Source organism: Pan paniscus, chromosome 6, assembly GCF_029289425.2.
Source record: "Pan paniscus chromosome 6, NHGRI_mPanPan1-v2.0_pri, whole genome shotgun sequence".
Lineage (NCBI taxonomy): Eukaryota > Metazoa > Chordata > Mammalia > Primates > Hominidae > Pan > Pan paniscus.
Genome location: NC_073255.2, coordinates 99,851,430 through 99,868,729, shown reverse-complemented (window position 1 = coordinate 99,868,729; position 17,300 = coordinate 99,851,430). Strand labels below are relative to the sequence as shown.

The following is a 17,300-nucleotide window of genomic DNA, read 5'->3' as shown; positions in this document are numbered from 1 at the left end:
TTAAACAAGAACCATAAGTTTAAAGAAGTAAAAACAAAAAACATCTGAAGAAGCAGGTTATCAATCATCTCTGTGGACTTTAGCATCTGGAATTTAGTTCATTGACTATTCCACATGGTGGCAGTAGTATAGTATGGAATAGGAGGAATGAAACCATTTACAATTCCAAGTGGAAAGTTGTGTACACAAAAGTTCTTTTAAATTTAACCAATACATTATGTATATGCACTATACAATATGTAATGTGAAAGTTTATGAAATCAGTGAAGTTAAAATTCTTATGTAATTAGCTAAAATGTACAAAGAAAAAACAAGTTCAACAATGGTGTGGCGCTAGGGAATGAAATTTTTTTATATTGATTTTTTACTGTCAAACAAAGAATGTGTGTAAGGCACTACAATAGATCCTAAGTTTTGAATGACTTATATTAAACTTTTTCTCAACTGAATATATATTTATAAGATCATTATAGAAAGCTCTAAGATCTATATAATCCATAAAATCATTAAATACCTATGTGCATATGTGTTTGCGTGTGTGTATATATACATACATATACGTAAACCCAAGATAAAATAATCTTGGGTATATTAGATTGCGTAAATATTGTAATGGTAAAGCAGTTGTATAAATCATAAAGAAGGTTGCATTTGCAATTAGGATTTTAGTAAACACTTGGAATAAAATTTCAGGAAAATAATGTCTTTAAAAATCTCTACGACAAGGCAAATGAAAATTGAGAAAAGGGGTACAAATTATACATTGATGACATGGGAATGATTCAGTTAGTTAATGCAGCTTACATTTAAGTAGCCAAGAACCTATGCAAGAAAAAGAACAAAGAGGTTTAAAAAAGAGTTTGGCGTGTTTCAAAAATTATAATTAAAGCTGACAGAATGTGCACTACCCCAGCCCTGATCCCAAATACCTTAATTTTGACAACCTCTGAGGGGTCCATGTAAGCAAACACATAGAAGTTAAGTGAAACTTTTATAGCAAAATAAATAAAGCAACAAGCTTTTTTTTTGGGGGGGGGGCCTAGTGTTTATTTGGACTATTTGAATGATAACATCAGTCAAATAATCATATGTGTGGATCTGAGTGTAGCCTCAATGTTATTAGAAGTGCTTGCCTTTCTGAGACATAGATATAAGATTCATATAGTCTTACTTGTTTATTTTTTTACTGAAAAGTATTTTATGAAAAATGTTTTACTAGATGATTGTTGTGGTAACAGGAACTTCTAGGCAAAGCCATGCTTCCGTTGAAAATTTGAGGTATGGGTTCAAATGTTAGTTATGAGGGAGATCCCCCAGTGCTTTCTGGAGCATCTGGACTTTTTCCCTGACTTGAATTCATTTGATGATTGTTTAGGGTATGGCATTTAAATTGAATTATCAGTTAGGGTGGTCAACCTGCTTATAAAAATATTTCCATTTAGAAGCTCAACTCTGTAAGCAGTAACCCTACATTGAAATGTATAGACAGACCCAAAAATGACCTAACTGATGAATTAAAGAAAATGAAACCATTGCATTTTGATTGGGAATTCCTGGAGAGAAAGATTGAGAGAGAGAAAAAAACCAACTTCTGTCATTCACTTAGAAACAATTATTTATTCTTACAGTTTGAAGTATTTAAAGCTCGGATTGTGTTCACCATGTGGCCTCTTACATAACCAGCTAAGGCAAACCTGGATGATGTAAGAGTGGCTCACCTAAAACCTTACAAATGAAATAGCAACATCCCTGATGTACGTTTTGGGGGCAGGGATTGTTATAATGTGATCTGTGTGGCCAAGACCAGTGAAAGAACAGAGAACAGATGTGAAATCTCTTTTGAGATTTGTACTCTGAAATCATGTGCAACAGTTAAAAGATACAAAACAATTAGAAAATGTCCATTCACATAGTCAGTCAACATGAATTAGGGAAAAGCTCTTAACATAGTTCAAACTGGAATTTGAACTCATGGAAAAGTGATTTTCTGCATGTCTATTTTTAGAAATAGCTAAAATGTTGAGCTGAGAGTATTGGTTTACTTAGATTACTAAATTAGTAAAAATCAATATATATGTAAAAATAATTTTATTAAGTATAGGTTGACCTCATGGAATTTACCTTTTATACTTTCACACTATTATTTAAATTCAATGTCTTTCAATAAATACTTAAATTATAAAAACTCTCAATTGATTTTAAAATATTTGCATACTTTATAGCATGTTAGGAACAGTCAATATTTTGATTATATTTAAAAATCATAGGAGCTTAGCATATCTATTTATATGTGTCAGCCAACTTTTATAGACAATAAGTAATATACTAACAACATAATCATATGTGTGCATCCTAAATATTTCCATGGTGAAAACCACCACAAAGTTTAATTGTGTTAAGCAACTTTGAAGTACAATGACCTTTCTGAATACTTTTTCATTACTACATACCTATGGAATAGGGAAATAAGCTTTTTTTGCAGTGACTAGCTATGTAGATAACATATATAACCAGGTGAGACAGGTGAAGTGAGGTTGGACCTCAAAGATGTATTTTCTTTTTTCTTTCTTTCTTTCTTTTTTCTTTTTTTGAAATGGAGTTTCGCTCTTGTTGCCCAAGCTGGAGTGCAATGGCACAATTTCAGCTCACTGTAACCTCCGCCTCCCTGGTTCAAGCAATTCTGCCTCAGCCTCCCGCGTAGCTGGGATTACAGGTGCACACCATAAGGCCCGGCTAATTTTTTGTATTTTTAGTACAAACGGGGTTTCACCATGTTAGCCAGGATGGTCTCGAACTCCTGACCTCAGGTGATCTGCCCGCCTCGGCCTCCCGAAGTGCTGGGATTACGAGCGTGAGCCACTGTGCCTGGCCATGAAAGATGTACTTTCTGTGAATGAAACATTAGTCATGCTCCTGCCTGAGGATTGGAATATGCAACATGACACTCAGGTACAAATTTAAATGTAGCAACTGGAGTCTGTGTTTACAGTAGGTTTTGTGATTTTCCTCTGGTCTCTTTCTGAAGGCTTTACTGGCCTCAGTTTTTCTTGTCATATCATTCAACTGGAAAGCACTCTTTTCAATAGAAATTTTAGCTGTTTCATTTTGCCATTGAATTAAATTTTATTCAGCCTAATGAATACCTATTTTTCAATTCATCCAGGTACGTGTATTCACGTTTTCAGTTGGTCAACACAATTATGACAGAGGACCTATTCAGTGGATGGCCTGTGAAAACAAAGGTAACAAATCTGTTTTCTTCTAATAAATTAGAAGAAAAACTATTTTGGTAGTTGTTATTAGGTGTACTTATTTAAAATAAGCTAAAATTGTAGCTAACTTTTATAGGAATCAGACAAGAGTAAGATTCTGAACATGTTTTTATAGAGAAAACACATACAAATTTTGACATTGGCATTACATTATATGAAAATTCTGATATCTGATTATATTTCCACATTCATAAAATAATGTATTACACTGAATTATACTGAATGATATATATCAGATATAATCTTACGTGAAAAATTAGGAATGAAATAATATCTGAATTTCATAAAGCTTAAATATGAGAGTATGACATACATATTTTTTTCTCTGAGTGGTTTAATTACTGTTTTTGAAAAATCTTATACATTCCAGGATAATTCAAATATTGTGCAGTGAGCTCATATTTTCACTCAGAAAGAATGATGTTACTGAGAAAAACATATGTTAATTTGAAAAATGAACTGTGATACCATGGCAACAAAAAGAACCTAAATTTTTTCTGAAAGTTATATTTAGGCAAAGATTTTATATAAATATAATAATTATCTGTCATGCATCTTTAATAATTTATCCAATGAAAAAATATTTTTAATGATACCATGTTTCCTATTCCTTCATAGAAGAATACCTATTTTATAGTAACTAAGAAATGTAATGAAATTTTTCACAAAGCCTGTGTGTTTGTTGTGAAGATTCATTAACCATTCTTAATTTTGATATTTCAGTATTAGCTCAATTTTGAAGTGAAATATATTGTTTTCAAAATACTCTTTATAAAATATTTATAAAATAAAATAATTTTGTGGCCCTTTATTATAAAGTAACATTTATGCATAAAAACATATATGTATATTTCAGGTTATTATTATGAAATTCCTTCCATTGGTGCAATAAGAATCAATACTCAGGTATGATTATTTAAAACTTGTTTAAATTATTTTTTTCAAGTAAAAGATATTTTTCTGGTTTAAATATGCTCAATATGGAGAAAATTAGCAAGCATGAAAAGATCTATAATATTACACCTATATTAAAATACTGAGTATCTTGGTGATACATTGGTTTTATTTCATTAACATTGCAAGTGTTTTCAAATACCCAAAACTCAGGTTAATAAAATGAGTATATTGTTATTTTCAGATGTTACAAACATCATAGAAAATAAATAAAATCAAATTTTCTAAAAATACATTTCATGTAATTTGAACTTGAGTCTACTGCAAATAATTTTTAAAAGTTTCTTCAAATTGTAGGTACTGTGTATAAAATTAAACACTAATTATGCTGGACAAATTGTACAGGGACCTAGTTGGAACTTAAATACCTCCCAAAAAACCCCTGTGGATCTATTTATCGATCTAAAATAAAGTTACAACAAGGAGATGATTTTTCTAACATCATTCAGTTGAAAACATGCCTGTTAAATAACTTTTTGTAGAATGTAGTAATTAAGTTAATTTAAATATTTATTCTTTTTAAATAATCATAAATTACTATGAAAATTGCTACTCCTTTTTAAACATAGCTGAAGATCTACAAAATAAAGTCAAAATTTAGCATAAATAACATGGCATTTGTGGACGTGAATACTGAATACATTGAATGTTGAAATGAAACAGCAGCTGCATTTGAGTCTGATGTCTAGATTTGGCACAGTATTTCCTTTATTTTTTGATGTGTTTAAATGTAGTTTTGAATTTCAGCCAAACAATCTGTGATATGAAAGAAAGTATGTGGCTGCTGTATGATTTTAAATTTGTGCAATTCCACGCAGTAAATCACAGAGCCTTAAATAGTTTAGATTAACATGAAACAATTCACAGGGAACGTATTTCACTTACTGGCTGTAACACAGAAAAACAATGCTCTGATTGTTACTAGAAAAAAACTGGGGTAGATATATTGTATAAATAATGTAAGTCAAATATTGTTCATTCAAAATAACATAGCCATACCACTTATGGAGTACCCAAAATAGAAATTAACTGATATATATATTCAGTCTCAATAATTTTGATTCTATATTCATTTTTAACTCTAGAATATTTTTTCTCTGTAATTTTTATTTCAACACAGCATTCCTAGCTTTAACCACAACTTTTTTTTCCCCCATAAACAGGAATATTTGGATGTTTTGGGAAGACCAATGGTTTTAGCAGGAGACAAAGCTAAGCAAGTCCAATGGACAAATGTGTACCTGGATGCATTGGTAAGAGGTTGAGCTATTCAGTCAAAGACTGTCATAACAAAAGCACACAGATGATTTCTACTTCTTTCTGATGATGTCTCTGTTTTCCTTTTCATTAAACCCTCCCCAAAATTTCTTCTATCACAGACTTCTTTCCTAGAATTTATATAATTTACATAAAAACATAGACTTGTATGTAGTAGAAAACTACAAATGCAAAGTGTTAGCTTATTGTCTACTTGATCCCTTCATTGGGAATGTAGAATTTCCAACCTGGAATGTTGAATACATGGGCATTTCAATAAGTTCTTTAATTGTTAATGTAAAAAAAAAGATGAAAGTCTTTGTGAATTAGAATCTATTTTTGCAGAGTTAGAACAATAATTTTGAAGAAAGTATTTTTAAAGTAGAGGAGCTAGTAGAAGCATGTCTAGCCTCCACAGCTATAGCTGGATCTGCTAAAACTCAGGAGTACATGCGATTAGATAGGCAAAAATTTTACCTTATACTGAAATCATCACAAACTTCTTCATGTATTAATATAATCTTTTGTGCTAGATTCAACCTCATACTTTTTATGGAAATACGTCATTGAGGTGATCAAATCTGGTGTGAAATAACAAACACATGTTAAACTGTCCATTGCACAATTGACATTTTAGTAAAGATATGTCATTATATTTAAAAGCAGTGGTTCTCAACAAGGGGGTCTTTTTGCCCCTCACAGTTCACTTGGAAAAAATCTGCAGACATTTTTGATTGTCATGGCTTGAGGGGAGGGGTTGCTACTGGCATCTAGAGCAAGCTTGTCCAACCTGTGGTCCAGGATGGCTTTGAATGCAGCCCAACATAAACTTGTACACTTTCTTAAAACATTATGTTATTTTTTGCTTTTTTAAAAATCTCAACTATTGTTAGTATTAGTGTATTTTAGGTGTGGCCCAAGACAATTCATCTTCTCTCAGTGTGGCCCAGGGAAGCCAAAAGATTGGACACCCCTGAGTGGACAGAGGCCAGGCACGCTGTTAAACAATACTGTAATGCAGAGGAAAACGCCTACCACACACAACAAAGTATTTTACCTCCAAAAATGTCAATAGGGCCAAAGTTGAAAATCTTTTAAATGTAATTTTTACTTTCCTGACATGAAAGTTATAAATAATAATCATTGCACTTAAGCTTTATTCTTATGTTTAGTCTTAATGAGAAGAATTTATGAATAATTTACTAAAATAATATATTTGGAGAGAATCAAAATAATAAGACCTGAAAATAAATGCTGATTCAGTAACCCTTTTCCCTACTTGGAGTTCAGTGATATGTTCTTAATACTTTTCCAAATGTAATGATGAACCCATAGGGCAAAATGCAGTCCATTTAGAATTACTTATCATTTGGTTTTTAGAAAATAAACATATACAGGAAGTTAGAAGAAAAATAGGCACTATTAACAGCAGCCTTGCATGCTAAGGAAGATAAAATGAAGCTTGCTTACCTCAAGCCCTAGCTTAAAATTACTGTCCAGTGTTCCTTTTAGACATCACATATTTACTTAAGGTCACATAGTGATCCAAAGCTGTGGTCAAAATGTTGCACTTTTCAAATCCATCACAGGACAGTGTATGATAGGAGGAGTCAATAATTATGCCCTGGTGTGTTTCCTTTGACTGGAAGTTCATTAGCCAGCATGTCTGCATTGCTGGTAAGGTTCTTACTGATAGCACAAATGACATTAGGAGGAAATGTTGGTTCTAAATGTGCTGTGCTATAAGCTGAAACTGAATGTAAAAAAAAAAAAAAAAAAAGGAACACGTGAATTTGCTATTCATTGGACACATATAGCATTATTTTTACTGGTATGAAGATGATAAAGTGATCCTCTTATATTCCTAGTTATTTGTTTATAATCTCTCCACCCAGCAGATTAAAAATATATGTTGGTCAAAAATAAACAGTTGTATTAAAAAGGAAAAGGTAAATATATTTCAAAACCAAATATAATGGATATAATGAGAAAAAGAATTCTGACTTCAAAATGAAGCCAATATTGGGGGCAAAGTGGGTTGTGGTTAAGAAAATGGAGACCTTTTAGCTGATATTAGTGTAAGATTTTTGCAATTGGTGGTGAAAAGTGAAACCATAAAAATGGGGTATAGCATAAAAGTTGGGGAAGCACTGAGTATATCAAAAAAATGATACCTTGGTCATTTTTGGTAATAAGGGGAGATTAGGACAATATTGTGGAGAGTTCATTTTAATTAGGAGACAAAGTGAAGCTCTTTATAAAAAGAGATATGACAAGAGTTGGGCTCTAGAAAATATTTTTAAAATTCCAGGGTAGAGAAATCTTGTTTTATTTCTCTCTTATTTTCTAGAGACATGTGCAGTACTCAGGAGTAGAGTACAAGTTTTTGGTCTGCTTAATAAATGAGAAAAAAATTCAAGTTGGGCCCAAATGAGTTCATTCATAATTATCTTAAATCTAATATGTTAGTAATCTAGTAACTCACTTTAGGCTACATTTTACCATTTTTAGAAGCAAATTATGGTATGCAGTATAAATGCAAAAGTAATGCAAAGGAAATGATTACATCCATATCTACCTTGTCTTAAACCATGGTAGCATTTTTAAAACCATGCATATAGATTATAGCTCTAACAGACACTTCACCAAATCCTTACTAAATTATCTTTTAGATACCGGTTTTACGAATTAATCTATAGCCTGACTTTATTGAGGTGGGAGGTTTTCATTGGAAGCATTAATTTATATAATTAAGGATGTTTCATTGTCTAATGTTCTTGGTTAGGACTTTATAAGCACCAACATGTGTCTATCACTGTATGAGTCTGTTCTCACACTGCTGTGAAGAAATCCCCAAGACTGAGTACTTTATAAAGAAAAAAGGTTTAATTGACTCACAGTTCCATGTGGCTGGGGAGGCCTCAGGAAACTTAAAATCATGGTTGAAAGCATCTCTTCACCGGGCAGCAGGAGAGAGAATAAGTGCTGAGCGAAGGGGAAAGCCACTTATAAAACCATCAGATCTCGTGAGAAATTACTCACTATCACGAGAATAACATGGGGGAAACCGTACCGTGGTTCAATTACCTCTGGATCTCTCCCACAACACGTGGGGATTATGGGAACTACAACTGAAGATGAGATTTGTGTGGGAACACAGCCAAACCATATCAATCATCATGCACCCAAATATGTATGGTTGTTTCCTTAGTTTTATTTGCTGCAAATAATTTGGTATTTTGGTCTGCTGGAAGCTTCTCTATTATTGTCTCTCCTCCCTAATTCATTCATATTCCCATTGAATTTGGGCCTCCTATATGCACAATTATGAACCACAACCTGATACCACAACATTTGCTCCCTGATATTAATAAATATTTTTAATATTCTAGTGAATAATTATTCCAAATCCAACTTTATGAACTCGGTTCTGATTCCAGAACTCTGTTCCGAGTTCTTGAGATTTGGATTTGGAATCACTATTCGTGAGAAGATTAATAATAATTTCTCATTTTAGCAAATTCAAAATTTCAAACAATAAAAATTATTTTAAAGAGTGATTTTGTTAAACGTAGTTTTGACATGAAATAGTGGTTAAAAATTATAATGGATATAGATGTCAGTAACAAAAGCAAACTCTGACTTGAAAATCAGTTTATTTTGACTAATCTGTATGGATTCATTTAATATATTAAATTACGTGCTGATTAATAGGATGGCATTAGTTCTACTATGTTAAACTCTTCAGACTAGACTTTTATATTTCATGCTTGCAGTTGTCTTTTCTTCATAATTTTACTTGTCAAAAAGTACTACTTATTTTGGGGTCTACTTAGAAAAGTAGTATTGCTTCTGAAGAGCATAATATTTACTTAGAATATCCCAGATATGCAGTATCAATAGAATGTTTCTTTTATTTATTACGTTATTCAACTGCACATTTGTCATTTAGCATGAAGTCTTTGGCTTAGGGCATAAAAAATTAAGAATAAGGCTACAAAAAGGGAAGCTAAATAATCACTTAAAATAATATTTTATTATCACTCTGCTTATGGAGGCCCTGATATTAGGTGAACTATTACTATGAAAAAGGGGGAGGACACAGGGTTACTGAAATGCATACAGGCTGTTGACTATTTGTGTAAGCTGATTATTTTTAAAGTTATCTTAGAGGATTATTTTAAATGTTGCATGCTTCAGTAGCTGCCTCGTAGGTCCTAATTATTTCCAAGATATTTTCATTGATATTTCAAAAATAAATTTTAATAGATATGCAAAATGAGTTACTAGTTTTTGTGGCTCTTTATAAAGTAACTATAAAATGCAATCTCAGATATCAAAGGTTCATGCACTCTGACAAAGCTTAAATTGTAATTTTAATTTGCTCTTTCTCTCTGAATCTATTTTTAGGAACTGGGACTTGTCATTACTGGAACTCTTCCGGTCTTCAACATAACCGGCCAATTTGAAAATAAGACAAACTTAAAGGTTAAAAGTTAATTGATAAAATTAATAATAATAAATGACAAACTGTGACGTTGAAGCTCAACATGGATAAGATATTTCCATAAGAAAATACATGCAGTGTAATTGTCTTGTGAGGCCAGAGGTCAAAGGCAACAGCTGCCTATGCGATAACCACCTGGGAAAAAGGAAATGCAGGTCAAACTCTCTGTTGCCCTAGAGCCAAGATTCAACTTAACTCCACTTAACTATGACCTGATGAGAACACAGAGTCAGACTCTGGGAGTAATTATATGATAAATGGACAGTAATATTGTGTGCACATTTTAAGAATCCATCTGAGATATTAATGGAGTTTAGAAAGAAAAATCCAAAGACCAAAAGCATGGCGATGTTTGTATCAGGTGTACATTGGTATATTAAATCATTCCTCCCCAACTCTCAAACAATAGCTTTTTAAAAATTATCTTGTAACTTAAGGATCTGATTTAAATTAATATTTCTCTTTTTTTTCTATTTTTAGGATACAGGAAGAATAATTTCATAGAATGCTTAATTTTTATAGCACTGGTTTTTTGTCAATGCAGTAAAACGCCTATTTAAAAGTTCTAAAAATTATTTATCTTGTACTTATTATTTGTTAAATGCTTTTGATTTTAAATAGGATTGCATTCCAATTTTTTAGCTTGATTCAGAAGGAATTGGAGATTTTGAAGTTAAGACTTTTTTAATACTAGAAACTGATTTTATAATGTAGGTGATATACTTGATTTGAGTGGATGTTTATTTCCAGTTTATGGTTTCATGAAGTCTGTTGCACTTAAGCATTGTTTGATCAGTTATTATATATCTCAGTTGAACTCCTTATTTTAATAAGGTGGCCATAGAAAACAGTTATTTCTCTTTGGGGGCCCATTACCATTTTTAACTATCTGCAGGTTCTAAATATTGTAACTCATAAAAGAGTAACTCTCACTTTCTCATACGTGTTCACAGATCTCACTGTGAACTCAGAGATTGCTTCAGTTGGGAAGTTTTTGCTCAGACTAGGATTGGTTCATGGAAAAGAGCATAGTTGTTGATACAACTTTCTTACTCTATCTGTACCTACACAAGGTTTAAATGTTTTTGTAATTACTAGATTTTATAATTTTTTGCTTATTATTTTATAATTTATATAATTCCATTTGAAACAACAATTTTGGACTCAAAATTTTAAAATAATTTCCATCTTTATGTCCCATAGAAGATTATGATAGCAGTTTGCCACAAGCCTCCTCTACTTGTACCTAAAACTATGATGCCTGTTGCTTGGTATATAGAAGTTATTAGCAGTGACTAGAAATAGTGTTTTGAGGATTTTATCACCAATATGGTCACATACTTTTAGGATAGTTACATACACAGGAACTATCTGCAGCAAAAATCCAATGTGTTCTTATTCTATATTGTATAATCCTTAAGCTGGACATTCTTGTGGTTTCTTAATTATAGTAAACCATAAAGTCAATCTAAACTCACATATATAGACACACAGCTATAAGGGCTGACCGTACAATAGCAGTGAACATAAATATTAGAACAAAAGGGTACAAGAAGTGTCAAACACTTTTATTTATCCTTTATATATTTTAGCCTCAATTATCTAGATTTTCTTTGCTAAGTTAAATGATAATGATGATAAAGTTGTGGGAAACAAAGCTGAGAATCCTTGTAAATTGACACTAAGAGTGCTTCACCCTATATATACATTTAAACTAATGTGGAATATAACCATAATGCAAGCAAAAGATAATCATATGATAATTGTGTAAAAATACGTAAATTTTTGACATAAAATGCCATTTTTGCTCTCTTATTATAGAACCAGCTGATTCTTGGTGTGATGGGAGTAGATGTGTCTTTGGAAGATATTAAAAGATTGACACCACGTTTTACAGTAAGATGAAATTTGCTCTTTTGATACCCTTTCTAGTTTAGAACTCTGTACTAACTTAGCTTGGCACTTAGGTAATTCTCAAAAATTATGGGCAGTTATCTTAGCAAAGGAACTAAATGGTTAAAAGCATCTCTAAAATAAAATGATTCCATGTTATCTTTCAACATGCTATACAATGTGTATTTAATACATTATGTATTTAAAAGAATATAGATTTCTAATTGTGACTCAGGCATATCCAAGCTTATTTTTTTTTTCTTTTCCAGCTGTGCCCCAATGGGTATTACTTTGCAATCGATCCTAATGGTTATGTTTTATTACATCCAAATCTTCAGCCAAAGGTCAGTATATAATTTGTTTACAGTGATTAGTGTTTTGTAGAATTAATGATTAATGTTCTTAATAGGATTGTTGTTTTAAAATTTACCGTATAACACTAAATATCAAAGTACAGTCTCTAATGCGTCTCTCTTCTTAGATGACAAGGACCACACATTATACTATATGAAACTGTGAAAGCAGTTTTCATTTTCTGTTACCAATTTAGCTGCAGTAATATTTTTATCTCAAAGACAGCCATTATCACCCACTGAGCCTCAATTTCATGCATCCCACTTCTGACTTTGATTTTAAGGCTGTAAGATAAAAAGGATATTGCTCCAGACAGGAGTGTGAACCTGATAAATATTAGTAATGTTTATCTATGTCCAGGCCACATTTTCTATTGCCCTTCTCTTCTAGTAATTAACTCTGCTTTCCATCTCCCAGAATGGTTTTCCTTTTACTTTAGGACAGGCCTGTAAACAGATGTAAGAGATTGTATAAGTAAAATTCATGTGATGGGCTTCAGAAATGGGAAGTATTTATTAATCAGCAAGTTAACCTGAAAGAGATAAAATGCCATCGATGAACCATATTATCCTAATTTTTATGCCTATTTTCTCAAGGTACAAGATATTTTCATAAATTACCTTGTACAACTCATTTCGCTCTTCATGAACTGCTTCACAGGGCATTAATAGCAAAATTTATTTAGACGTCTTATAATTGTAACTTTAGAAGCATCCTTTTAGTTATTGTTACACTTTGAAGATAATGTCGAAGATCCTTTAAACCATGCAGACTTATGCATACTACTTCTTTCTCCCGAGTCATGGATAGTTAATGTTAGTCATATATTAGAATATACCACAAGTGTGTGAACATACACACACAAAAACTTGTGTTATTTAAATATGGTTCAAATCCATAAGAGAACTATTGATATTGAATGCAAAAATACATTAAATGTAATATATTAATTGTATATTTTAATACATTAAATAATATTACATTTTATAACTAATGTCTATTTTAGTTTATCTGACTTTGGAACGTATTTCCATATCAAATTCATCACATAATTACTTGTAGCACGTGTAGCTGTTGATCACCCTAGTTATGCTTAAATGTGTTGTTTTAATATAAATGTTGCATAAGTACTTTTTCATATTATTATTAAACTACCACAGCTCTTTAAAAGCATATCCTGTTAAATTCCTCTTAAAAGAGTAATTTATGTTTGGCTAATCATCCTATGATTTTGCTATAGCTTGAAAACTTTTTATATCTTAAATTTTTTTATAATTTTGAAGTATTATTGTTTGGGCTTTGTATATCCAGTGTATTTTCAATTAAATTCCCCTAACTAAAGTAATTCAAAAGGAATAAAAGTGTAATGTGGGCTGGGCGTGGCGGCTCATGCCTGTAATCCCAGCACTTTGGGAGGCCCAGGCGGGCAGATCACCTGAGGGCAGGAGTTGGAGACCAGCCTGGCCAACATGGTGAAACCCTGTCTCTACTAAAAATACAAAATTAGCTGGGTGTGGTGGCACATGCCTATAATCCCAGTTATTTGGGAGGCTGAGTCAGGGAGAATCTCTTGAACCCGGGAGGCGGAGGTTGCAGTGAGCCGAGACCACGCCATTGCACTCCAGCCTGGGCAACAAGAGCGAAACTGCATCTCAAAAAAAAAAAAAAAAATGTAATGTGATGAAGGGTGTGAAGGATCTCTACTTTTATGATTATAAACCTTAACCCTTACCCAAAGGAACTAACATATATCATAGACAGAAGAATAAGTACGATAATGCATATATGATATATATATAAATCTACCATCTAAGGGCTGTAACAATTTAGGCGGTTTTCATAGTGAAAGAGAAGTAATAATTTGAAGTTTTTTTCCTTTTCTACATTCTTCTACTAATAACCAGTATTTATGTAGAAAATACTACTATTTGAATGACATTAACCTATATTTGGCTCGTATTTGAAATAATTCACTAAAATTTATAATATTACAGAGAAAACAAATTCTTTAGCAACTTCATTAAAGCCCAATTGATATTTTTCTTCCATATTATAAATTAGCTTTGCATATCTTTATATTTGGATTTTATTAAAGCAAATATTAATATGTAACAGAAAGACATTTCCAAAAATACTATTTCAGAACACCATGAAAAAGAAATTATTCTGAACATCAATTTATTCTTTATTTCTGAAATTCATGCTTATGAATTCTCATCATTAATTCAGTAAATATTATGATTTCCATTTTGTGGCTAAAGGAGCACGCTATACAGGTTGATACAAGACCTCATAAAAGGATGATATAGTATAAGATAATTGCTTTAGAAATCAACAAATACAAAGGAACATATGGTAACAGTATACTAACAAAATCTTAATTATTTTATCAGAAATTCATTAATACAAGTGAAGAAAAATAATGCTATATCTATAGCAGCCATTATTATTTAACAAGGTGAAAGTCTAATGTTATGCAAGTATTCCTTTTTTTTTTTTTGTAGATGAGTGTTCTTTAAAAGCCCCCAGAATATCATTAAATAGCTATGGACTTTTCACATATTTAATTTTTTAAGGATTTATAACATATTTTCTCAATGTGTACTTTTACCAGCATGACCACATTTTGACGTATGTTGAATTATGTATTCTGCTTTATTCCAAAATGGATTTTAACTTTCTTCCGTTTTGTGTCATTGAAGTAGCCAGGTTAGGTCTACTTAATTAGATATCTCATTTTGTTCAATTCTAAGAAATATGTATTGTGTAGGAAATTGTGCATAATCTGTGTTTGAGAAGTTAATATTTAAAATAAATCTACACTGTTATGGTTACATTCTCTATTAGTTTCATAGATATAACATTTGGTATCACTTCAGAAAACAAAGGCACAAATATGAAACGTTAAAACTTTTTAATATCGTATAATTTTCTTAGTTCATTCAGGCTGCTATAACAAAATACTATAGACTGGGTGGCTTATAAACAGAATTTAGTAACTCACAGTTCTGAAGACTGGGAAGTTCAAGATGAAGGCTTGGACAGATTGGTGTTCTGTAAGGGCTTGCCTCCCCCTAGACAGCCATCTTCTCACTCTAACCTCACATGGAGGAGAAGGGGTGAGACGTGTCTCTCTCTAGGGCCTCTTTTACAAGGGCACCAGTCCCATTCATGAGGGACCCACCAACCAAGACCTAATCACCTCCCAAAAGCCTTTGGATACCATCATCTCTGGAGATGAGGATTTCAACATATGAATTGAGGGATGGACATTAAAAATGTTTATATTTGGGTCAATTTTTTGAGAAAATTGTTATTTCTCTCTCTCTCTCTCTTTTTTTTTTTTTTTTTTTTGTCAAATCAATGGAAAAGTAATCTGGGACAAACAACCATTTTTCCCACTTCCCAAATATGTACTTTTCTAGAAAAAGAAAAATAATAGTCATTTTTCTTTAAAATGTAACAGTTTTTATTCATTGAAGATATTTTTACATTCTTATTTTATTGACTCGTGAACTCCATACCTACCAAATATTTTGAATTCTATCATTTAGACCTTTTTGCAATCAAGGAAATATCTGACGAAAATTGATTATAGGATAGAACCCGTACCTATGTTGACATGTAGTATGATGAATTACCATTTTTCTGTTGCTTCAGCCTATTGGTGTAGGTATACCAACAATTAATTTAAGAAAAAGGAGACCCAATATCCAGGTAACTGTGAATGAAGGTAGCCTTAACAGTGCTTTCAAATTTGCTAAATCCAAGTTGAGATTAAGCTTCTGTTCTTAAAGCTTATAATTAAAGCTGCCTTTCCTGACATTAAGCTTCCAGAGCATGAAATGAGATGAGCATCATTTCTTAATAAGCTGGAGCAAAAATGTTATTAATGATGGTAGAGGGTGTGTATTGGCTAACCAAAGATTGCAAAGTCAATTATGGAATCAGGTTAATAATCAGAGAAATCATAACGAGATGGCTTCTAAAAATAAATTTGTTATTAAAATTGTAAAATTAATGTCAAATTCATGTGATCCTAACAATTTGCTTGTAAATTGACTTCTACGTGGAAATAAAATACAATTCCTATGTGACAGTTTCCATAAGCCACAGATTTTAAGCCAAAATTTCTAAAAAGTGTAATTTTGGGTTAGAAGTTAAAGAAATTTCCCTTAGCTAATTAAAAATGTACCAAAGTGCAAATAAGCAGTGAATTTTTATTACCTGGTAAACTCATTGCGAAAGCTTTTCCTTTTGGCAACAAAACTTCAGTTATCATATGTATGCAATATTTCTAAATGCACAGTAAAACTATTAATAATCAACATAAAAGGATACTTCCTATAGCTTAGCAAGAGAATTTCAGAATTTCAAAGCATGTTCAACATTATTTAAGATTGTGTAGGTAAGCCTACCATTTCTTTGAAAAAGTTTGTGACATTAAGGCCGGCCACGGTGGCTCATGCCTATAATCCCAACACTTTGGGAGGCTGAGGAGGGCCGATCACAAGGTCAGGAGTTTGAGACCAGCCAGGCCAACATAGTGAAACCCTGCCTCTACTAAAAAAAAAAAAAGAAAGAAAAATTAGTTAGGCATGGTAGTACATGCCTGTAGTCCCAGCCACTCAAGAAGCTGAGGCAGGAGAATCGCTTGGACCCAGTAGGCAGAGGTTGCAGTGAGCCAAGATTGTGCCACTGCCTCCAGGCTGGGTGACAGAGCGAGACCCCGTCTCAAAAAAAAAATGAGTAAATAAATAAGTTGGTGACATTAAAATGAAGAGGTAATGTGTTATTAAGAGATGGATAAGCTGTGAGTTAGTAGAATTGAGTGCTCGTTTGGTTCTGAAAGCCAACACTGTGTTCTTGAGCACTCCACTAAATCCTGTAGTGTTTAATTTTCTTCATCTGAAAAGCAGGAGAATTGAACTAGTCACTAGTTTCCATCCTACACAGTATATTCACCTAGGAAATTAAATATATATATGTCAGTCCCCTGCCTCATCCTCTGAAAATTCTGATTTAATTTGGCAGTGATGGGACCAGGCCTCTACATAGTTTTT

The 17,300-nt window shown here is 32.2% G+C and overlaps 1 protein-coding gene across 4 annotated transcripts in view; it reads left to right on the top strand.

Annotated features, from left to right (window-relative positions):
- CACNA2D1 (calcium voltage-gated channel auxiliary subunit alpha2delta 1) overlaps positions 1-17,300 on the top strand; it is a 497,098-nt gene that overhangs the window by 426,900 nt on the left and 52,898 nt on the right. For all 4 annotated transcript variants that reach the window (XM_008976325.4, XM_008976323.4, XM_008976324.4 and 1 more), the window contains exons 13-18: positions 3,164-3,242; positions 4,129-4,178; positions 5,390-5,479; positions 9,894-9,971; positions 11,812-11,886; positions 12,153-12,227. In XM_008976325.4, the coding sequence (XP_008974573.1) occupies positions 3,164-3,242; positions 4,129-4,178; positions 5,390-5,479; positions 9,894-9,971; positions 11,812-11,886; positions 12,153-12,227 (447 nt within the window). The remainder of the gene's footprint in view (positions 1-3,163; positions 3,243-4,128; positions 4,179-5,389; positions 5,480-9,893; positions 9,972-11,811; positions 11,887-12,152; positions 12,228-17,300) is intronic.